This window comes from Mastacembelus armatus, chromosome 12, assembly GCF_900324485.2.
Source record: "Mastacembelus armatus chromosome 12, fMasArm1.2, whole genome shotgun sequence".
NCBI classification, from domain to species: domain Eukaryota; kingdom Metazoa; phylum Chordata; class Actinopteri; order Synbranchiformes; family Mastacembelidae; genus Mastacembelus; species Mastacembelus armatus.
The window spans coordinates 2,122,256-2,147,289 of record NC_046644.1 but is presented as its reverse complement, the minus strand read 5'-3'; the positions used below and the strand labels follow the sequence as shown (position 1 = coordinate 2,147,289).

At 40.2% G+C, this 25,034-nt stretch overlaps 1 protein-coding gene across 2 annotated transcripts; it reads right to left on the bottom strand.

The window, feature by feature from the left end:
* zer1 (zyg-11 related, cell cycle regulator) lies at nt 1–25,034 on the bottom strand. Of its 2 annotated transcripts, none has more exons than XM_026297520.1 (16): nt 24,904–25,034; nt 23,742–23,970; nt 23,461–23,611; nt 21,792–22,231; nt 19,328–19,501; nt 19,126–19,240; nt 18,214–18,360; nt 17,907–18,080; nt 11,561–11,776; nt 10,873–10,914; nt 10,528–10,647; nt 10,304–10,419; nt 6,094–6,282; nt 5,097–5,194; nt 4,718–4,820; nt 1–3,905 (listed from the first exon to the last, which is right to left on the bottom strand). In XM_026297520.1, exons 2-16 carry the CDS (start codon nt 23,906–23,908, stop codon nt 3,818–3,820), a joined length of 2,340 nt encoding a protein of 779 aa, XP_026153305.1. In that variant the 5' UTR covers nt 23,909–23,970; nt 24,904–25,034; the 3' UTR covers nt 1–3,817. The 2 variants fall into 2 exon arrangements, with proteins under 2 accessions (XP_026153305.1, XP_026153306.1); XM_026297521.2 differs by having other exon boundaries at nt 24,770–25,021.

Below are 25,034 nucleotides of genomic sequence, written 5' to 3'. Positions count from 1 at the left end.
TAACCACTCCATCTTTATTGCTTATTCATATCCTTACACTAATGGCTTGGTACTTTTTAGATCAGGAAAAACACTGGAATTCTATGGGTTGAATCAAATGTTTCTTGCTCAGTTTTGAAGTAACGAGAAATCAAAGTATTGAGAGATTTCAGAAACAAGAAATTTTAAAGTTTGTGACACAGCAGTTTTCCTGAAGCAGTATTTCACTAATGTTTTTCATCCTTTCATTTTCAGCACAAAAACTTATAAATAAACTGGAACAATCAACATCCAAGAGCAGCTACCTGCTGTCACTGACATGGGCTATTTCAGCTCCAGACATGATTTCTCCACAGAAAGCACAAACTGAAACACTCCATGACTTTGAATTAGAGAGAGTAAATTGTGAAGATGGCAATAAACAGATAATCTGCTTTCTCTACTGAGTGCACACCTTTACTACAAGGATCTTTGATCAAATAGTGATTCTTAACTGAAGATTCACAAAAGAATTTGTTTTGACCATATGTGACATTGTGGTAAATGCTCTTCAATTAGTGATTATATAATGACTTCCATCTCACAGCACTGCCTACTTGAACATTAATTTCCACCATGACTGTGGCAATAACAATAGAACAGCAATAGAAAAAGAGCTGTACCAACCAGATTCCTTTTGATCACATAACAAAAAACTGTACGTGACAACCAGGGAATCAAGTCAGTGAAGAAAACCCAACACTACTGATATGAAACACCTTAAAAAAACATCAGTCAGGCATCACTCATGAACATAACCCTTAGCTGGATTTATGTAGAAGACACAGTGTACAGAGGCTGACACTGGGTACCAGCTTGAGCTACACACACTGGTGTCAGTGTGCTACATATTAGAAAAGTGTACACTGTGCAATATGTTCGACATGTTTCATCTAAAGCAACACACTGTCTGTGGAGTCCCTGCATCAGGAAAGCAAGGAGGGAAACTGATGTGACTGAAGGCTCCTGGCTTCAACTCAAAATTCTTTCATTCAACCCCATTCAGATCATTTACTAACGGACTAAATTACAGTGGCAACAATACAGTGCTCTAAAATTTAAAGGTGGAGGCAAAACACTGGCTTAAAATGAATGAATGCAGCAATTCTGAAAATGAATCATTCATTTTTTTCTCTGTTTGATACTATTGTAAACTAAATATCTTTGGGATGTGGTCTGGCTGGACAAAACAAAAAATCAAAATCTGAAAATGACAATAGGTTCTCAGCAGTTTTCTAAACAATTAAATTTAAACTATTATTTGTGCCTACAAAGAAAGAATATTTATTTAAAACAATTGTCTAATGTCATTTGTTTCCCTAAATCATTTTTTTTACTCATTAATACAATGAGGAGACTTAAACAATAAACCTGTCCTATTTGATTTATATTGTAAATTTATTTCTGGGAACACAATTTAACATGACTTTATAAAGGTAATTCTAATCATCACCAAATCTTTACATCTAATTAGTTAAGTAAACATCAAAGCTGATTTGACATGTGACTTTTGCATATGTGCACTAAACTAAACCGAGCCCCCTTTACAGTTTTGAAATTAAGCATTAAAATGAGGTATTAAAAGAAGTTAATTATGTATTTCTATGCTCCAGCAAGTATTGTCCTCTCTAAGCTAAAAGCAATTGTTCCCCATTCAGATAGTTACTGCTGAGATTTGTTTTTTTTTTTTATTTATGAATATTACACTGCCCAATAGTTAAGCATATACTTTCTCAAAAAAAAAAAAGAAAAAAGTGATGAGTGATAAGTTAAAATATAACAAGCTGGGTGACTCTAGCAGAAATTAAACCTGGCAGCAAGATAAACCTATACTCACAGTCAAACCACTGAAGCAGTACATCACTTAATTCTGAGAACAGATTATCCAACGTTATACATACACTTGAATGCACCATTTTTTCTCCCATTAGCTTTTTAAAAGAAAAGTGATATAAGTAAAGCAGCATGTTTGGTCAACCACTGTAGGGGCCAACAGATGTTGGTAAAGGATAATTGTTTCTGTCAAACGTGTCTCCTTGTATTATCTGGCATTATACTTGACTACCACGAACATTTCTGCACCTAGGCTCATGACAAAATAGTGATTCAGCAGGGTGAAATCCTGCCCTCTCCCTCACCAAAGACTGCAAACATGGCTACCCAGATGACAGCTTGAGATAACACCAGTAATTTCACAGTATTGATTATTTGGCTAACATGGGGCCTAAATACCAAATACTATGTAGATGAAAAAGCTATTTACTGCTAGTAGCGTAAAACCCTTAGTGTCTCCAGAGGTGTAAAATTGGATGTCCTCAGCCTTCACCTGATCAGCATCTGTTGGGTCAGAACAGTAAAGAATCCTGGGCCTGTATAGTTTAGAAAGGCGTGAGCTAACTGACCTCTGTAGCTCTCCTCGTATCTGCTGCAGGACCGAGGAGCCATGCTGCACTTTTTATTTAAACTGTGAGTGTGCCAGTGTTACAGGGGTGCAGTGCTAAATCGGTGGAGTAGTTTTTGAACATTACACCCATATGTGACAGCTGAATAGCCCATTCAAACCATCTGTTCTGGCTTCAGGCATTCCACCTGATGTTGAACCGGACTGCAGGGTTCTGCCGCAATTCAGACAAGAGAGCATTAGTGAGGGCCAACACTGATGAGTGGTCTGGCTCACTGTCAGTGTCCTGTTTATCCCAAAGGTGTTGGATGAGGTTGAGGTCAGGGCTCTGTGAAGGACAGTCATGTTCTTCCATACTAAACTGGTGAATTCATATCTTTATGGAGTTGGCTTTGTGCACCGGTGCCTATAGTGTCCCCATACTTTTGCCATATAGTGTAGTTTGGAGTTTTGATTCCCCCTTACAGCTGAAGCGCACTTGTCATGCCAGTGAGAAGAATGAGAAACTCAGGAAAAATGCCAGATAACTGAAAACAAATGCAATTTTGAACTAAAACTAAACGATCCTTTAAAGAACAGAGATGTCAGTATTTCTAGACTACATCTGAATGACTGGATATTCTGTATGTACTTTCTTAGCATGTCAGTCAAATTAAATATGTGTAATGTCATGAGTGTTTACAGTTATAAAACATACACACAGTAAAAGGATGAGGCAAATAGAGAATATTTACATATACATATATATAACAAAGAAGTCCATCGTTGTGCCACAAGGTCTGGAAAGACCTCCCCTCCTGTTAACATCAGTGCTATGCTCCTCTGCAGCCTACACACATAATGGCTAATATCCACTGCATATCTGGCCATGGCTCAGTGGCCTGAGCATGAGCAAGTGTAAGAGAGCAGTGTGAGAGCTGAGACCTCTAATGGCATAGGGCACTACATGACCTTTAGCCTTTCATTCAAAGTTACAGTTAACAGTAGTGAGCTGGGGAGGGGATTTGTTTCCTTCCACTGAGAGTCTAGCATCACTCCAACTGTTTTGTTCTGTCATTAAAAGTCTTAGACTGTGACACACACACACACACACGCACACACTGAGCAATAACAGTCACCTGCCTGCTCAAACCTGTCCCAACAGAAAAGATGTACATGTGCAGCTAAGATAAGCACCCTCACAACAAAACACCATGCACCACATCATAAGTCCATTCATCAAATATTAACGTTTTGTCAAAACTGACATGAAGAGGGCCAGAGACATAGTTCTGTTCTACAAAATAAGAATGGTAAGAATAAAAATAATGCACACCATTGACCCTTGTGGTGATGACAGTAGGAGGGGCTTTCAGTTGGTTTGCTTGATGTTTGCTGGGAAATGTGACTCCTGCAGCATCAACCTCTTTGTCCATAGTTTACCTCTTGTGCATGATTTGTTTCCATGGGGTCTTCTTTGAAGTTTTCACACTGCTCCATTACTTTCCTATAAAAATTCAAATATATTACTAGTCAGCTAAACGTCAGGTACCGACCAAGAGCTTTGTAAATAGCAAATTCAAGGACTATACAAAAATTATTTAGGTGCTTCCTAAATGTGGAAGCTTACTATATGCCATGGATAGTGTATTGAATTGAGTGTGCTCTGTCTGCTCATAGCATATTTCTCTGCACTGATGCAATTGCTTGTACCTATTGAAATATTATTCAAACATAAATCTGAAAGAAATGCACAGCAATAAGTTTAACAGAATTCTGGAGGGGAAAGCAGTAGTGCTACTTAACACATTTTTGAGGGATTACACTGATAACATGATAGAATGGTTCAAGCCTGGGGTCCTTCTGTGTGGAGTTTACATGTTCTCCCTGTCTCTGCATGGATTTTCTCCAGGTACTTTGGTTTCCTCCCACAGTCCAAACACATGCAGTTTGGGGTTTGGCTAATTGCTGATTCTTAATGGCATTCTTCAAACACATATCTGTCTGAAGTCACCACAGAATCCTCACACTGAAGGACATGATGGACCACACAAGGTTCTACAAAGAAGCCTTTACTTGTCTTGCAGCAGTATGACAAAAACTGCCAGTTGCACCACAAATCTCACTACTCGCATTATGATTTTATGATATCTCTTCACTGGTCTTTGTAATGCTGATGATGTAGATTGACAACAAAACGGTTTAGAATTCCTGGCCCATCTGTAAAAGTTCAGTATGAACATGAAATAGACCTCAACTAAAAGGACACAATGGCAAACAGAATCTTACATGGCTCATAAACACAACCACCTGTCTCACCTGGCCATGTCTTTTGTCTCTGGCTGGGAGCTCTCCAGTTCCAGGACTTTCTCCAGAAGATTTACCCCCCCTTCCTTTATCAGAAGGGGACAATACTTGCTTGCTGAAGGCCAAAAATAAATGGAAAGAAGAAGATAATTATGCCTTCACACTATTATTATGCAAAATTTAGCATAAAGTTTTTACTTCTTTAAATTTACAATTTACAAAAAAAAGTATTATTCTGATCCATTAGCTGAAAAATGTTATACTTTAAAAGCTAACTGAATAAAACAATATGTATATAAGTGAAACCAGTTTCCTTGCAGACTGTTCAAATCACATGTAAGCGCTGAATGTAGTGGATAGGTTAAAACCCTTCAGAGCAGCAGACACTCACGGTAAACTGACACTAGGTTGTACAGAGCCCATGTGGCCCAGTGTTGACTGACAGGTGAGATGCTCTGTGGCAGCAGACGCAGGATGGGCTCAAATGACCTAAGAGACCAAAACACAATTTAAAAAGTGAAAATGGAGGAAAGCATACTGACAGCTGTGCTGTACAGCTAGACCACTGTCATAAGATTTTTGATATTTGATGTTAGACATGATGAAATTACCACCAAACGGGTTCCTACTACATACTGGATTAAGGGAATACTTTTTTGAATGACACATTCCTGTTAGATTTATATATATAAAAAAAAAAAATAGTTTTCACTTTATTAATTACAGAGATCAATAACTTAAGTGGCAAATTATCGATTTCAATTAAGTGCAAATGGGAAAAACATGAATAGGTCTGACTACTTTCTGATGCCACTGAACTTCTTAATTTGAGTATTACTCTGTGACCATGTCAGTTGGTGGATTCACCGTTTGGACCAGTTCTCATACTTCTCAGAAGATGAATCCTACTTTAGTGACTGTTTGCCTATCACCAGCTACTGGATGGATTGCATGAAATTTCAATCAGACACCCTGATGATCCCTTCACTTTTCCCACAACACTATCGTGAGGTGGAATATTTCATTACTATGCATTGCATGTGTATCATTCTTAGGTATGTCATTTTGAGCATGTGATGTTTGTCAACTAAAACATCACAAAATCGACAGCATGGTTGGAGACTCCTTAAAATTGATCATTATGTTTAATAATAATGTAAAAAAACGTGGGGATATGCATGTTTTACTTTCAGATAAATTTCTACAGTTCACCTTAACATGTAGACTCCTATTGGTTAGTTTTACATTTTACATGTACTTGTGTGTTTTCATTGCAGCATATTGATATAAATGTACTGTAATACAGAGTAAAATACATTATAAATGGGTATATTAAACAGATTTAAACAAAGACGATACAATATCAATAAAGAAATAGTCAAGAGAACCTGTAGTTGATGTTGCGACGTGAGCTGACATCCCAGCTCTGGATGGCATCCCACATCTTTTTCATCACTATCTCTCTCCGTGGCTCTTCCATTGACCAAACTTCCGGCCCATCAAACATGATGTGTGAAAGCACACCACATGCGTTGTACGACACCTCAATCCCATCAGCCTTACTGTCCAGCAGGTTACTGTCAAAGCATGGGGTACAAATGACAAATTACAGAGTTGTTTTACTGTTACTATGTGTAAATTACTCCTGTGGTGGGGCTGTGTGGATGCTCCAGTGACAATGGTGCAATTAGCATGCACCTCTTTCTGTGTATGGCCTCTGTCTGTATGTACAGTGCATTTAGAAAGTATTCACATGCCCTTCACTTTTTCCAATTTTGTTGTTACAGCCTGATACTACAGTTGTTTCAATTCATTTTTTTCTCATTAATCTACACTGAAATCCTAAAAACTGAATTTTAGGAATGTTTGTAAATTTATTAATGAGGCAAAACTGAAATATCACATTATCACAAATATCACACAGTATTCAGACCCTTTGCAACAGCACATGAGAATTAGCTCAGGCACCTTCCATTTCTCTTGATCTTTGCTGAGATGTTTCTACACCGTGACTGGAGTCCACCTGTGGTAAATTAAATTGATTGGACTTGATTTGGAAAGGCACAGACACCTCTCTACAGAAGGCTGCACAGCTGGCAATGCATATCAGAGCAAAAACCAAACCATGAGGTCAAAGGAACTGGCTGCAGAGCTCAGAAACAGGATTGTTGATGGGCACAGAGCTGGAGAAGGCTACAAAAATATTTCTGCTGCACTGAAGGTTCCCAGGAGCACAGTGGCCTTCATAATACTCAAATGGAAGAATTTTGGCACAACCAGGACTCTTCCAAGAGATGGTCATCCAGCTAAACTGAGCAATCGTGGGAGAAGGGCCTTAGTAAGAGAGGTGACCAAGAACCGGATGGTCACTCTGACTGAGCTCCAGAGATCCTGTGTGGAGATGGGACATAGTTCCAGAAAGACAACCATCATTGCAGCCTTCCACCGATCTGGGCTTTATGGCAGAGTGGCTAGACAGAAGCTTCTCCTCAGTGCAAAGCATACGAAAGCTGCTTGGAGTTTGCAAAAAAGCACCTGAAGGACTCTCAGACTGTGAGGAACAATATTCTCTGGTCTGATGAAACCAAGATTGAACTGTTTGGTCTCAATTCTGAATGTTATGTCTGGAGGAAAACCAGACACCTCTCATTAGCTGATCAATACCATCCCCACAGTGAAGCATGGTGGTAGCAGTATCATGCTGGGGGGATGTTTTTCAGCAGCAGGAACTGGACTCAGGACCTCAGACTGGGCCAAAGGTTCACCTTCCAACATGACAACAACCCTAAGCACACAGCCAAGACAACGCAGGAGTAGCTTAGGGACAACTATGTGAATGTCCTAGAGTGGCTCAGCCAGACCCCCGACTTGAATCCTGTTGAACATCTCTGGAGAGACCTGTAAATGGCTGTCCACCAACGGTCCCCATCCAACCTGACTGAGCTTGAGAGGATTTGCCAGAAGAATGGCAGAAAATCCCCCAATCCAGGTGTACAAAGCTTGTGTCATACCCAAAAAACTCAAGGCTGTAACTGCTGCCAAAGGTGCTTCAATTAAGTGTTGAGTAAAGGGTCTGAATACTTACAGTGGGTACGGAAAGTATTCAGACCCCTTTAAATTTTTCACTCTTTGCATCATTGCAGCCATTTGCCAAAATCAAAAAAGTTCATTTTATTTCTCATTAATGTACACTCAGCACCCCATCTTGACAGAAAAAAACAGAAATGTAGAAATTTTTGCAAATTTATTAAAAAAGAAAAACTGAAATATCACATGGTCATAAGTATTCAGACCCTTTGCAGTGACACTCATATTTAACTCACATGCTGTCCATTTCTTCTGATCCTCTTTGAGATGGTTCTGCTCCTTCATTGGAGTCCAGCTGTGTTTAATTAAACTGATTGGACTTGATTAGGAAAGGCACACACCTGTCTATATAAGACCTTACAGCTCACAGTGCATGTCAGAGCAAATGAGAATCATGAGGTCGAAGGAACTGCCCAAGGAGCTCAGAGTCAGAATTGTGGCAAGGCACAGATCTGGCCAAGGTTACAAAAGAATTTCTGCAGCACTCAAGGTTCCTAAGAGCACAGTGGCCTCCATAATCCTCAAATGGAAAAAGTTTGGGACGACCAGAACTCTATCTAGACCTGGCCGTCCAGCCAAACTGAGCAATCGTGGGAGAAGAGCCTTGGTGAGAGAGGTGAAGAAGAACCCAAAGATCACTGTGGCTGAGCTCCAGAGATGCCGTAGGGAGATGGGAGAAAGTTCCACAAAGTCAACTATCACTGCAGCCCTCCTCCAGTCGGGGCTTTATGGCAGAGTGGCCCGACGGAAGCCTCTCCTCAGTGCAAGACACATGAAAGCCCGCATAGAGTTTGCCAAAAAACACATGAAGGACTCCCAGACTATGAGAAATAAGATTCTCTGGTCTGATGAGACCAAGATTGAACTTTTTGGCGTTAATTCTAAGTGGTATGTGTGGAGAAAACCAGGCACTGCTCATCACCTGACCAATACAATCCCTACAGTGAAACATGGTGGTGGGAGCATCATGTTGTGGGGGTGTTTTTCAGCTGCAGGGATAGGACGACTGGTTGCAATTGAAGGAAAGATGAATGCGACCAAGTACAGGGATATCCTGGAAGAAAACCTCTTCCAGAGTGCTCAGGACTTCAGACTGGGCCGAAGGTTCACCTTTCAACAGGACAACGACCCTAAGCACACAACTAAAATAACAAAGGAGTGGCTTCGGAACAACTCTGTGACCGTTCTTGACTGGCCCAGCCAGAGCCCAGACCTAAACCCAATTGAGCATCTCTGGAGAGACCTGAAAATGGCTGCCCACCAACGTTCACCATCCAACCTGACAGAACTGGAGAGGATCTGCAAGGAAGAATGGCGGAGGATCCCCAAATCCAGGTGTGAAAAACTTGTTGCATCATTCCCAAGAAGACTCATGGCTGTACTAGCTCAAAAGGGTGCTTCTACTCAATACTGAGCACAGGGTCTGAATACTTATGACCATGTGATATTTCAGTTTTTCTTTTTTAATAAATTTGCAAAAATTTCTACGAACTTTTTTGATTTTGGCAAATGGCTGCAATGACACAAAGAGTGAAAAATTTAAAGGGGTCTGAATACTTTCCGTACCCACTGTATGTAAACATGATATTTCAGTTTTTCCTTTTTAATAAATTTACAAACATAAAATTCTGTTTTCACTTTGTCATTATGTTCAATTCAATTCAATTCAATTTTATTTGTATAGCGCCAAATCACAATACAAATCATCTCAAGGCACTTTACAAAAACTAAAACTAAAAACCCAACAATTCCCTTATGAGCAAGCACTTGGTGACAGTGGAGAGGAAAAAACTCCCTTTAACGGAAGAAAAAACCTGAAGCAGAACCGGGCTCAGTTTGGGCAGCCATTTGCCTCGACCGGTTGGGGTGAGTGGATAGAGGAGAGAGAAAAGAACAGCAACAATAAACAACAAATAGACACTGCAGGTTGGTGGGACCAGTAACTGCACATCAGCGTGTGACACCGAGTGTAGATTAATGAGAAAAAAATGAATTTAAACAACTGGCTGCAACATAACAAAACTGAAAAAAGTGTAGAAGGTCTGAATGGCTGTATATGTGCCTATGGAATCCAACCTATTGTCTCAGAGTCATTGCTATGGTAACAATATAACCTAATTCATACTGTAGTCAGTAGACTACTGACACCTAGCGCTCAGAAGTCCAGTGTGCACTGCAGTTAATTTCAGCTGTGCTTATAACAAGGGCAGTCACACGGTCAAAGTTAGGGCTGTTAGGCAGTGCCGCACTGTATATAAACCAGTAGTTGACAACAATCTGCTGGAATAAGCCCAGGTAATTTAGGACGTATTCAAGTGTATTGTTATAAATAATCCAACTGAAAGTTTTTTTAAAAATTATTTTACATAAATTGTGTCAGATGATGTAAATATTCACTAGTGTTTCAAAGGCATTTTGATACGCAAGCTTGGTTGCTAAAGATTTTAGCAATGACAGGAATGCACAAAACATCTGAGTATAATTTTACTCTCCAATGGTTTTAACAGTTACCTGAATACGGTTATGAACTGTGGGGTGAGCAGCTGGGGCCTCAGAACTTTGACCTCTGCAACATTTCCCAAAAGCCCCAGCATATTGCGGTGAAGCTCTTGCTTATCAGGAAACTCCTGGATCAAGATCACACAACAGGAGGGATATTTATGGTATCTACAAGTATAATGGAACAAACCCACGACATGCACATGATTCCACACAGGCACATAGCTGAGACTCACCTGTAAACAATCTAGAAAGAGACTCATGCCCCGACAGTTGAGGAACATCTGACAATTGTCAGGTGTCTCATCAGTGATGTTCCACAGAGCGCTCCACGAAAACTCCATCACCTGGTCACACTGAGAGGAAACAAACAAGCAAATCTTTTTAGCAACAATGATTTGATTTAAAACCTGTATACTGGACTGCTTATTTTCAATTAAACATATATACATGTATCATTCTTAAGAGGTTATGTCATGTCAACATGTCATACTCTCACGAATAAAGTGCTTCTTGGTACATAAATAACAGTGATAAAATTTGACATGGAAAAGATGTAGAATAACACAACTGAAACTCACCATCCTGTCCTGTAGCTTCTTCTGAATTAAATTCAACATTGTCTGAGAATGAGAAGAGAGCAATTAAGTTAAAATAATATCAAAACCATTTGCAGCATCTGACAGTTAACTGAGGGTGTTTTCAGAAAGACAGTAACACTTAAACAAGAGAAAGGTGTCATGCTACATTGTAAACAATGAAGTAGTATTCACTCTCATTGTTGAGAGTGAAGGTTTGTCCAACACCATGACACTATTCATGGTAAACGGTCTTATACTTGTATAGCACATTTCTACATTCAAGTGTACTGTAAAGCATTTTACACTATTTTTCCATTCACCCACTCACTCACACAATCGCTCACACATTCATACACCGGTGGAACAGCCACCGGGGGAAACTTGGGGTTCAGTGTCAATCACACTTAGGCCTGCGGACTAAGGAAGCCAAACTAGTCCAATTAGGATAAATGCCACTTATGCTTCATGTCTACTCTGTCTCCAAATATCCTAAGTTTAACTGGACCCCTTTTTTAAAAGCAACATCAACAGCAACCACATCAACAGCACAAATATCTTACCAAATTTTAAAAGAACAGAGCAAAAAGTATTTGTCTTCTAACTGTCCCAATACATGACCTCAAACAGCTGTTGTCTCTGGTCAGGAATAGCAGAAAGTTAAAAAGAGACTATGTCATCTTGATCTTACCTTGACAAATCCCATCTTTCCCACAGCTTCCTTGTGATGATTGTCCACCTGACAGACCAAAGCATTGCAGAGGTGAACAGCAATTCGCTGGATGGATTCATCCTGTCTAGCTGGCTCTAAGATTTTCAGCAGCAACTGGTTGACCCGGCTGTACTGGAACTCCAGTTCCTCTGGAATACTGAAGTTACACAGAGTCAGGCAGCAGTTTCTCTGGACCTGGTGAGGGGCATGGGGGCAGGGGGTTGGGGGACACATGGTAAAAGAGAGAAAAGTTTAATAACTCAAAATGAAAACTCAACCAGTTTGGAGAGCAACACAATGTGGATCCAACAGGCCTAAGAGCTCATCTGACAAGCTAACACTTGCTTTACTTAAGCAATAGTGAAACTTTATTATTCAACCATTAATTACTGCTGTATGACATAAGAAGAAACCACTAAGTAAGAGTTGGACAACCACATGCAGCCAGAACAGCTTCAGTGTGGCTGGGCACACTGAACACCTTTCTTCCAAAACATATTCCCTCATTTGATGTTCTAATGATGGTGGGAGAGCGCTAACATGTCGGCGCAAAATATCCCATAGGTGTTCAGCTGGGTTGCAAGAGACCCCTTCCATCAGGACAGAAATGTTTCATCACAGGATAAAGGTGATCACTCACAATAACTCTGTACTTTGTCTGTTGTGACTCTTCCCTCTAAGGTGACAAGTGGACCCAAACCATGCTGTCCCTTCACTCACTGTAGGGGTCAATCATTCAAGGTTTTTCCTTTATTCTGTAACTTTCCAGTATATAATAAATTAATATGTGAATTTCAATCCAAATATACTCCACTTTGTGCTTTTTGTTAAACAGCACATATTCAATTATCATTTTTGGCAATGATCCACACAAGGAAAACTTTAATGTTAAAAGTGAAAATAAAATATTTACAAATTGACCCTATCATTTTAAACACAACATACTGCTTTGCTGTGCACACTTTTGGCCTCTATCATCTTTGTTAACATGGCCACTAGGAAGAACACATAGATCTTGACTTTTTTGATATTCTGATTATGGAATATGGAATTTATTGGTATCAAGTTTTGATTTATACAACAATATTTCATACTGTCATTTCAAGGTCTTGCTTTGTAGGCAGTGCATTAATCTTTATGAATATACTGTACATCAATGACCCACTAGTGTCCTGGTTGAGACAGTAATCAAATGTGAAAAGAAAATTTTAACCAAGTTTGTCCCAAAAGAAAACTGTCACTGTCACCTCCAGTGCTGTTTGGCATCACTCCTCTATACTAATTCAGTTCTCGGACCTCATGCATATAAATATACACTGTATTTCAAAACACTTTTGTGTAATAAATTATACTGACATTGACAATTATACTGATATTGGGAGTAGTCGTGGCCTAATGGATAGCGAGTTGGACTTGAACCTGAACCTGAAAGTTGCGGGTTCGAGTCTCAGGACCAGCAGGAATTGTCGGAATTACTTTATTTACATAACCACGGTTCTCTGAGTAGTATAGATGTGTGTCTCACATTGGGAAAGGCCTTCAGCGTGACCTTGTCAGAAACTCTTATCACATTACGCTAGCCATGATTGGCTGAATCAGTGTTAAGGAAGGTGGGGAGCCTCCCCCCAATAAAAGGGGTTGACATGGCCCGTTATTCAAAACCACTCACCTGTTCCTCGCTACACACTAGCAAGGACGGTGGTCAGACAGCAGAACTGTGGTTATGCAAATAACCCAAATCTCTGATAACAATGACGGGAAATAAAATGCTTTCCCTTTATCTACCATGTCTTGTAAGACAGTTAAATTGACAGTCACCAAAGACTAAAGGGAACCTTTTCCTGATTGGAGCACCATTGCCCAAAACTTGTCCATTTGCTAGCATAAAGGGAGCATGTTGTTGAGGCACTAACACTCTCAATGGTCTCAATAACACAGACCTAAAAGTTAAACCATTCACGAGCCTGGCCCAGAGAGCTAGCCTTTCCGGGTGGGGTGAAAAATCTCCCCATATGTCTCTGACACAATGTTGCTGTCTAATGGCAGAGGCCAGGATTTCTGGTAAAGGAGCTGAGTTATCTCTGCCAGCCAATGGTTTGATGGCCACTGGGGTGCTATGAGAATGATCAACAGACCCTCCTCCCACACCCTAGCGGTAAGGGAAATCAAAGCCACTGGGGGAAACACATAAAGAAGAAGTGCATCCATGCCCAGATGAGGGCACTGCATGTACTCCCTTGCTGCAAAGAGGTCCACAGCTGATTGTCCATAATGCTCCTATTCCAGACTCACCACATGGGGATGGAGCCTCCATTCTGCAACAGATTTGCACCACAGTTCAGCAGACCTGGAACATGGGCAGACTTTAATGACAGATAATGCTTGCTGTTCTAGACAATCAGTCTGTGTGCCATGGTGTACAACTGAAGAGATCTCAGACCCCCATCACTGTGGTGTTGTCTGCCTGCACTAATACATAGTGCCACATCAGAAAAGGCAGGAAGTGTTTCATGAATGGATGCTCTGCTACCAGTCCTAGGTAGTTTATATGATGTAAGTGCATCTGAGGCTCCCAGGTACCATTTACTACTCTCCCTTCGATACCTCTCCCAACCTGAAAGGGAGGCACAAGTTGTAAACACTTTTCTGTACAGAATAAGATCCAGCGGCTCTCACTCTCTGAGCTTAGCTGTCACTGAGACTCTCATTTCATGGGAGCAGTGACAGCTTGGGTCCAGTCTGTGGGAAGCCACCCGATGTTATATTGCCTTTATGTACACATATTTGGCCTCTTTGCGGATGGCCTATTGCAACTACTACCAAAACTGAGGCTATCAGCCCTAACAACCAGTCTGAGGGACACAAGATTTCCCATGCAAAATAGGGTTGAACAGTCAGTGCCTGCATCATTTCCTGTCAGCCTCACTCTACCCTAAGCTAAGTCTATAAACACACCCATAAAAGAAAAAATTGTTTAGATGGGAGAAGAATGCTCTTGTCCAAACTGACTCTAAAGTCCAGATCCACCAAGTGTTCTAAAATTAATTTAGTGCTGCCACACAGCGGGATGTCGCCACAATCGTCTATGTACATGGACACTCTATCTCAGTGGTCCAACTGCTGCTTCCATGCATTTCACAAACTCTTGGGCTTAGGGAGAGATGAAAGGGCAGAGCTAGAAGTTCGTAGCTTATCCCCTGAAAATCACATCTGAGATATTTCCTGTGTGGATGTGAAAATAAGCTTCTTTGAGGCTGATTAAAGTAAACCAAATGCCCAGGCACAGGAAATGCAGCAGAGATGGTAGTTTCTAAGATGCATGTTTAAAACCCTGACATCCAGAATCGCATGTCATGTCCCTCTGTCTTTGGAATCAGGAAATATCTTGATTACAAACCGCCTTGACTGTGTTTGGGCAGGACAATTCTGATTGCCCTTTTCTCAAAGAAGATGATCAAGAGAGCGGCTTTGCTGACAGCTTCTGGTAGAATTATCCTTTTGATCTGTGAGGGACAAGGTGGTGACAGGCCAGTCTGTCATACATGGAGCAACACCACCTCTCGTGGTGTAGGAGCGCAGACTGCTTCACTCTGCATTATGCAAGTATGCAAGTAAGAAAAGGTGTGCTGGCACGAAAGAGAGGTTACTCCCTCTGGGAAATGACTGATCAGACTGTTTTTCCGTTGCTTTTAACAGTGCCATTGGAACACTACCTTTATGTGATATTTTGAACAACTTTAATTCTGTGTAACAGTGAGAAGTGCTTGTGAGACACGCTTGGGGACCATCGTGGGTTTCCTACTGCTGAACTATGTCTCGCTTCTTATGTTTAGGAGGTTTGGGAGGGAGTAGGGACACATTTCGCTCTCCATCCCGTAGAGGGCTGTTAGGCCAGATGCTTCTTACTCTTCACCGCCTGAGAGGAGATGGGGATGGGGTGCGGGCTGCATCGCTGCCAGGGGTGGAACAGTTGAGAGATTACCTGGGCAAACAGCTTCAGAATCTCGCCATGAGAGCATCGATATAACTGCAGCCCCGAAAATAGGTGTGTAATGATACACATCTCCTCCAAAAAAACAGAGTCAGGTGAGGCTGTCAACTCCTCCTCCAGTTTGGCTTGGTATGCCATCAGGAGAGACAAGGTGTTAAGCATCCGGGCCACCACTGCAGATGCCTTGTATGACTTCTCAGTCAGGCAGGATTGGAAGCTTTGCACTTAAGATGGGAGGGCGGGCCTCACTGAAGACAGGGATATTTTCAGGTGGAGGTGGACCATGACCATGGGCTCTATTGGAGCAATGTTGCTAAGGATATTGAGCTTGACGACGGTGAGTTGCAACTTCTTCAGATCCAGATTCAGGGAGGATACTGAGGGGTTACCATTTCCTGCCTGAATTGCCATTGGGGGGGTGGGTTTTTCAACCATGGATAGAAAATGCCATTGACTAGTCGTCATCATCATCATTCTTGTCGGATATTAGAAGCTTTGAACCTCCATCTGAATCATAATCCTGCCTCTCCAACAGATACTCCGGTGGCCCGGCCTTGAAAGTAGAACCAGCCAACACCTTGGGAACAGGGTCAGAGACATTGAGTTGGTCTCCCCAACTCAACCCCGCTTCAGCACTGTGGGCCGCTGTCTCAGTGAGACCCATCAGCCCTGGGCTACCACTGAAGGAGCCAGCATTGGACTACCGCTGGACAAATTCATTTCATGAGCCACACGCTGATGGAGCACCTTGGGGGAGACCTGGCTGCAGTGTGAGCATGCCTCCAAAAACTCAAGGGCAGCCTGGGCATGTCTCAGCCATTGGCACATCAAGCACAGGGGGTGAATATGCCAGCTTGATATTTTGTTTCCACAGGGGCGGACTTGCATCTGTATTTTGTCATCTGAGGAATGTTAGTGGGAGCTATGTTTACTCAGATGTTTTTCTGTGAAGCGGTGGTGAGTTGTTAAAGCTAGGTTACCTGGTATAGTTCAGTGATGTGTATGGCAGTGTTGCAACTGCCATGTGGATTCACAAATCCATATAGTGGTAGTTGTTTATATTTTAACACTAATCATGGGGAGCAGCTAAAATTAGTTTGGGGGAGTATATTACTCTGTGACAGGTACTGCTACCATTGAGTGTCACTACTCTGCTAGGGTGACTGTAGTTACAATTGTTACTATCGTCAGGGCTCAAACTAGTGTTTGATGCCAACGTGAGCAGACCTCTAAGTGGTCTTCTTCTTCTTCTTGTTCCCAAGAAAGGCACAGTGTCATCTGTAATTTGGAATTGGTTCGGTTTTGCGGCGTCAGACACAGAACAAACAGCCCACTCACACCTTAGACAAAGCACTAGGAGATCAAGTTTGCACCTGTGTTAGTGGATGGTTAAGCTAGGTCTCGGAGAGACAGTTGACTTGAGAGATGGATGTTTAGGAACTTCTGCTCGTAGCAAGAAGAGGTTTTTGAATAACTGGCAGTTCAGTTCAACCCCTTTTACGGGGGGGGTGTCCCCACCCTTCTTGACACTGGCACAGTTAGTCCCAGCAAATCATGGCTGGCTTTATGCTATAGAAGCATCTGACAAGGTCACACTGAAGGCCTAAGTGTGAGACACGAAATAGATGCTAGGAAAGAGAACATGTTTCTTTGAAATGTAAGTCTAACCAGCAATTGTGTGTGAAAAATACCACATGCAGATATCTATCTACTATCTAAGGCTGGGCAATAAACCGATTTTATCGATGAACTCGAATGTGTAGCTTACGTCGACTTGTTTGAATGAAAATCAGTTTTCTCTTTAACATCCACCAACGTTCCCCTCTGGGCTCAGCCCCTCCTAGTCCCATTTGCCATATTAGAGATACACAAACAACATGGCAGCGAGCAGGGAAGAACTTGTTCCCAAGAAAGGCACAGTGTCGTCTGTAATTTGGAATTGCTTCGGTTTTGCGGCATCAGACACAGAACAAACAGCCCACAGTGTAGTTGAACTCTGTTGCTAGCAAAGGTAGTAGTACGACCAATTTACAGCAGCACATCAAACAGAGGCATGCTGCCGAATGGGAGAGATGTTGCGACCTATGAAATTAATAAGACTGGCAGCACAAGCACACTTGCCAGGGGGATTAAAAAAAAAAAGATTTAAATTGTAAATTGGATTTTTTGTGAAAAAAATTTGGGATTTTTTATCATATCACCCAGCCCTACTACTATAATTTCTATCTACAATGACTTCATCTAAATGATCTAGCTTTTAAAAAAGAATTTTAACTGAAAGTTACTCTTCCTTCCTCACAACGTAGTGATGGTGAGATGAGGTGGTGGACTTACAGTGACCTCCTGGTACTGCTCCATTCCATTTAGTACCACTTGAATGACTTCTCTGCGCAGCCGCACACTCTGGTCACTGCGGTAGTCTGTGTTGGTCAGGTAGAACAGAGCAGCGCTGCCCGTTACCTGGATACTCTTATCGTATTTATGGCACTTCAATGCTGCTATGACAAGCTGAAACGAGGAAAAAAGATTTACAGGAATGAAATGAAAAACTGTGATAAGCATAATATGTAGAATCATGGCACTATGGCCAGCAAATGGTGTCACCTCCTTCAAAGTACAACCTGAATTAAACTCATCATACTTGCAAAGCTCGGAGCAGCTGGTTGCAGTGTTGTATCCTGGCAATGTCAAAAAGCTGATTGATGGCTCTGTGAGCCAACTCAGGGCGAAATTCTGTGTAAGCCTCAATGGCATTCAGGACCTGGTCTTCATTCTTTGATCCAGTCACCTGAAAAAGACCAGCCACACATTAATCTACAATTTGGAACCTCTTAATAAGCATTATTAGTAAGCACGCACCTATGTTTCAACTGCTTAACACTCTCTTACACTGTACCCTTCACTTAATGGTGATTAAATTATTATATGTTATAGCAGATAACCAAAGTCTTTGTGCATATGTGCACTGGCTAATGTAAGAACAAAGAACTGGTAATTTCTCTCATCTCATGAATCATGAGTTGATCAATTTACTCAAAAGTGAAGGTACATTACATTAATCTCACCTCATTTTTTTTTTTGAGATTCTAAAATCTAAAAAAGTCTATTAGTGGCACATAATAACACGTGGTGTGTTCAAAAATACTACTTCACTGAAGGATTTCAAAAGCCATAAAATAAAAGTATCCAGTATTTCAAAAGAAAAAGTAAAAATTTAATTAGAATATAACATTCTGGTTACGGTGACTTTCACTTTATCTCCTTAATCCACTTGTGAACCCTAAGATTCATTTCAGGACCCTCTCTGGAGTGTAAACTAAGTTACTCATAAACCTCTCCAAATTGCACAATAACAACATTCTCATGTGGGACTCTACGAAAACAAAAATACATATAAGCAAACAAATAACTTCTTTATCATTCATGCTGCAATTTTCCCTATAGTCCTACAGTGGGAAAATTCCAAAAATAATATGGATAGATTTGATGCCCAAAATAAATATTATCCGCACAAAAATTATAAAGTGTGCCCAGCCCTTTAGATAACCAGTACCTTATAAGCAGGTATATGTGTCACGTTACAGAGGGTGGTGTCATATAAGCCCAGAAACTGCAGGGGCCTCTTCAGTTCCTGAAAAGGATATATGCTGCTCTTGCATGGCTCAATGCTAAATAAGAGAACAACATAGCTTATTGACAAGTTCATATAAATCTGACATTTGTAAAATCTAGTGTATGCTTTACAGGTCACCCACCTTGGCCGCCCCATAGCCTCTTCAAAGTGTGGAACTGTGCAGTTGTCCAGCATAATGTGACCTGAGATATCCAGTGAAACCAAATTGAGCAGACGCTGTACGATGGCCGTCAGGGTCTTCCTGGTCATCTTAAACTTTGAGCTCCGTCTGCTCTCACGGGAGATGTCAAGATGCCTGAAGAAAGAAAAATGTTGAATCGAGGACAGTTACACATAGTTCCCCCCCCTCCCCAATATTACTGGACACATAAAGGAACTATTTTCACATATGGACATTAAGATAGAAAAGTAAGTTTTGTCAGTTATAAAAGCTGGATCTGTTTACATAATGGGAGGAAATACTGTATGAGGACAGATTTTTTAAATCCAAACCCTTTCTTAAACTACTGTAATTTAAGGGAAAAAAAAAAAAAAAAAAAATCAGTAAAACGTAAATTGGTGGGTAAAAGGATTTTGCATTTTATCATCATCACTCTATATCTGCAAGTCACCTTCATTATTCACTTGCTTGAGAGTAATGTAAATAAATGACATTTTTATATTGAATGTAAACTAGTATACATTTACCTGTAGAGCACCAAAAAGAATAAAGTGAAGTTTAGTTGTACCGCATTTACCGTGCATTGTGTAATACATGAAAAATGTTTTTCACCTCACGCAAAACACAGTGCATAAACAATAACTTACCTTCAGTGTTCTGTTTGAGTTTTATTAGTCTTTGGATGAATATGTATTCTGTTTAGTCACATTTTGGTCAATTGACTTCTTTTGTTTCACTCTGGTTTATGGAAAAATAAATAGATTTTAATTTTGTTTGTTAGTCATACTGAAGTCTATTTACACCCTGCATATTTATATCTTCTAAACATTTTGAGGCTATAACTGTCACTCTCTTTGTTGTGTGTGGTTATGGTTACAGCTGTATATATAATCACACATAGTGGCCATGTCCCTCTGCTCTGCAGAAGATGGATTCACTCATATTTGGACTAAAACCCTTATTACAGTGTTCAGCTTGAGAGTATAAGCTAAAACATCAGATAACATTAATACAGTGATACGTCGGTAGAGGAAGAGGAATCACTGAGAGGAAAGTTAAATGGTTGACTGCCTCCATCAATCCTGGAACCTATTCATTCCCTTTAATAGCAAGAAAACAATAGGATTTTTCTTAGTTTGTCTCGGGTGTTTTTTGTCTTCTTGTGTAATTTTCAGTGGACTGTAGAAGGATTCATTTAATAAACCTGTTTCTTTCAAGAGATGTAAAGATGACAGAAACAAATCATTACTGAATCTACGATGCTTCTTATTAATCACAGTGTAACAGGTCAGGGTGCTTAATTAACCTACAAACAAAACAAATTGGGAGCTACAATTTGTGACTGCACAGATTGTTGCCGGTCCTTAAAGACATTACATTAAGACTGTATTTACGTCATGTTGACTTGACTGTTATAGTAGTGTTATTATTACAGGTTATTATTTATGTTTTATGTGTAGATAAAAAATGTAATACATTTTGTTGTAATTTTGCAAAGTTACTGCTTATTTCAGTTTAGTCTCATTATTGTTGTGAAAAAAAGAAGTCATCAACTCAGTTAATTGACAAAATTACAGTAAAACCGCTCCTCATTAGCCACACACAATGTTTTAGGTCATTATGTGTTCATATTTTATACTGACTGATACTACTTTAAGCTACATGTAGTGGTACCTAATTCACTCAAAAGAACTGCAAAGCAGACACTCACACAATATAGCCATAAAATAGCCTTTAGCACAAAAAGAAAGTTAATATGATGATGCTTGCAGTCCTATGTAGTACAGTGCTTCATCAAAAGACCACAATGATGAAAATTTTGTGGGTCAAGAACTGCAGAGATTTGAGAGTGCACAAATGCCTGGCACAATAAGCATAAAACAGGATCTCTACAACTTCAAAGTTTGCAGTGCTGATAACAGGCAGATGACTGACTGTGATTAAGACGTCCTTCGTGGTACTTACAACCCAGAGAGATTGAAAATCCTATGACTACCCACTAATCTATAGGGATGAGAGAGTCCTTCAGTATACAATTTAGGTCCTGTGAATCATTTCATGAAGCTACACAGAACTTCAGTTCGCACCGGCACAGGCACTTTTAGGCCAAGCTGTGTTAAAAGCATTAACACCATACAATACAGTTGGCTTATAAATTTACATAACCTCGGCACGATTTGAGAAATGCTGGCCATTTTTAAAAGAGCACACAAAAAAATTTTCTTTATAAGGAAAGTGGTCAGATATCTTTAGTAATTGCAGATGTCATTATGATAAAAAAAAGGCACACAAAGACAAAAGGCAGGTTCTACATGCTTAGTTATATTTTCAAAAAAAAAAGTCCAATATTTCTCATTGTGCTAGGGCGATATGCATTTATGAGCACAACTATGTGATGTGATGTAAAAACCCTCTGTCACCTTACCTGAGATTAACAAGCTCGAACATTGTATTGACCAACTCTTCTGACAGATCCACATTGTAGAGAACTAGAGAGGCCAGTCTGTCTTTCCACTGGGTGAGAAATGTTGTTCCCAGCAACTGTACATTAGACAGATCTAGTGAAGTGAGTGACTTCAGGGGTTTGAGCAGGGTCTCAGCATTCACTTCTTCAGGTAGGCCACCCAGGTTGAGCAGTCTAAGGCGATTAAAGCCCTGAAAGTTAAAGTCTGTCTCTAATGCAGGACTCTCCTCCTCATCCTCTGTGTCCTCATTGCAGGCGAGCGGGGCTCCGGCATTCCTGTAGAAGATGTGATTGCAGCCAAAAAGACAAAGAGACACCAAGGTCTCACGGAAGCAGGTCAGTGTTTTCAAGCTGCGAGATGACAGGTTATTACAGTAGGTGAGGTGGAGCTCAATAAGGTCCTAGAAAAACACATAGAAGAAATCATTACTGAATGTTGGAGGACAAAATGACAAGGTCATATCAACTATAGTAGGTTAACACTTATAATACATATGCTACAATAATATCACTGTACATTATCCATGGGAACAGGGGAAGTACCTTATGCAAGTACATCAATGCACCCCTTTATACATGTCCACATTTTTACACCTGCTATTAATCATTCAAAATTAAAATTAGATGACCCAAGCAACTAACAGGGACCTTTGCTGTTGTCATTGACTCAGCCCTAAATAGTACTAACTATTAAAGTTACAGATTTGGAAAGGGTCCCAAAGGTCTGTTTTAAAAACACAGTCATGTTCTGTGTGTTCTTTTAAAAGAAATACTAAAGTAACAGAACACAAAACTCATCAGATGTGTCAAATGTAAAATACTTCACTGACTATCACAAGGAATGCTTCTTATGCAAAAAGTGGATTGTAAGAAAGGCTCTGTCAAAAAGCTACATTTTTGGAAAAGCAGTTATTTATGGTCACCAACTACATTAGGAATAATAATTATATCTCTGTGCATTCAGAACAGAGACCTAAAACCTAGCATAACTGCTGAGTAAACCCTACACATTATCAGAGAATGATAATAGAATATCATATCAAGAACTACTTACATCACGATTGTTCATGCACAATGAAAGAAAGAGACATATAGTTTGAAAACACTAAATAAAAGAAATGAGTGCTGACAAATAAAATAAAATTTTATTAAATATTAAAAAGCTAAATTACCATAATAAAGTTACCTAAACTGTCCATTGTAATAATCTATTGCATTGTAAACTTGTGTGCATTCACACTTACAGTAAAAAAAGGTAAGTAAAAACTGAATCAGGACATCAGTCAGGCATTTGTAATTGACTGTTTGGTTAACAACTTTAAGGTTCTCCTCAGTTTCAATTTCCAAAAATCTTTCAGATTGTTTGTGTTATGTTGTTGTATAGGTGTGTTTATACTGGAGTCAATGGGTCTTTCTTTCTTTATTTAAATTGGTATGTAGAATGAATGTATCATAATCTAGAAGATGGTCAAAACCAAACAAATACAACTGAGGTTGTAAAAAAATTTAAATATAATAAATTCATTGTTTATGCATTTAATAATGATATCAAGTTGAGACAATTTGAATAACATTCATATGCACAACTATATATGAATAATGAGCTACTATAATTCATGGTATATCACACCTGTTTTCTAATGGCCTCCAGATCTCTGTCACGTACAAAATCTTCTCTCAGTTGAACCCTGGTCAGTCTAGTGGTGCGAGGGTCAGAGAATAGTTGGAAGAAACTCTCCACTGGTTCAAAGTTACTGTCTGTATGGACCAACTCCATATATCTATATACAAGCAAAAAAAACAAACATATATCCAATTCCCTCTTTCAGACTAGACAGGGAATCTGCAATGTCGCAATAAACACAGTGTATTTTGAAAAACTCTGAAATGAAGTGATGTCCTGTTACGTACGTGTTGACCAACTTGTCGCAGATTTCACTGGGAAGAAAGATGTCTGAGCGCAGGCAAAGCTTGTTCCTGAACCCCTGGTAGCACATGGTCTTCCTGAGGTTCCTCAAGCAGAAGACTGTTGCCAGCGTCATGAGACTGTCAGGGTTGTCTCCTGCTTTGGCTGCCATGTTAGCCCCTTTTTCTTTGGCTCAGGTCAAAGACAGGGCAGTGCAGAGAACCTTGGTGGGCACTGAACAAAGCAATGAACAATGTAAACGGTTAGGAGCAATTTCGTTGCTGCAATCCAGGGAAAAAGCATGAGAGTTCCGTTTGACATTCTAAGTAGAAGACCCTTTTCTTTAACTTTGAGGAACTGATGATTAATTGAACAAATATGAATAAATAAGTGCAGATGTAGTTCCTGAAATTATAAAAGATAAATTATAAAGGAAGACATATTTTTGGTTGACTCTAGCATTCACTGCAGCTAAACATTAATGCTGTAAGCTAAAATAGCTTTTGGCCAGGATCCATGATATCAAAACAGCTATAGGCTTATACAGTGGTTTTTAAACTTAGCAAATAATAAAATTATTTACTATCATTTGCTATCATTTATTTTCCTGCCTGCTAAATGAATTGATGCACATAGTAGTGTTAAAATTAGACTCAGTCCATATTCACAGATATACACCAGATATTAAAGCCATGCATCCTTAGCCAGATTAGCCGATGGCTGCCTACTGTCAGCGACTATTTACTGCCTGGAACAACTAGTTTGAACGTTAGTAACAACATTTTAAAGTACTAAAATGCTGAATACCTCCAGCAGATTAGCCGAAGCCAGAAACTGCCCGGCTGTTTCCTTTAGTTGGTTAGTTAGCCAAACACACAGATTGCTATTCCTCCTGTTACTAACTTAGTAGCCCAGCTAGCGGGCTACACTGTGTTAGCCTACACACACGCAACAACACAAGATGCCACAAAGAAACGATTGTTGTTCTAGGTTTAGCCTTTATTGGCCGATATTGTGTCAGCAATGCACTTACCAGCGTCTAATTTAGCTTGTGGCTAACGATGACTTTCTCTGCTATGGTGTTAGCTTACTGAGCTAGTGTAGCTAACGCTGTTAAAACAGCGGTCAGCGGTGTTTGCGTGCACGGCTTATCAGCCAGTACCCTACCTTAGCTTTCGCCAAGGCCGACTGTCTTGATAACAGCAAGAAACTGAGTTATTATCACCAGTGTTCACTCATCTGATTTTCGTTTTCGTCTGATGTCAACAAACAGACTCCTCCTCCTCATTTTTCCTTCC

Excerpts from the sequence above, each read along its gene's own strand:
- zer1 (XM_026297520.1), bottom strand. The coding sequence starts at position 23,908 with ATGGCAGCCAAAGCAGGAGACAACCCTGACAGTCTCATGACGCTGGCA. Across the intron at positions 4,821-5,096 it reads CAACCTAGTGTCAGTTTACC|CAAGCAAGTATTGTCCCCTT; the intron begins GTGAGTGTCTGC and ends TTTGGCCTTCAG. Across the intron at positions 3,906-4,717 it reads GAGACAAAAGACATGGCCAG|GAAAGTAATGGAGCAGTGTG; the intron begins GTGAGACAGGTG and ends GAATTTTTATAG.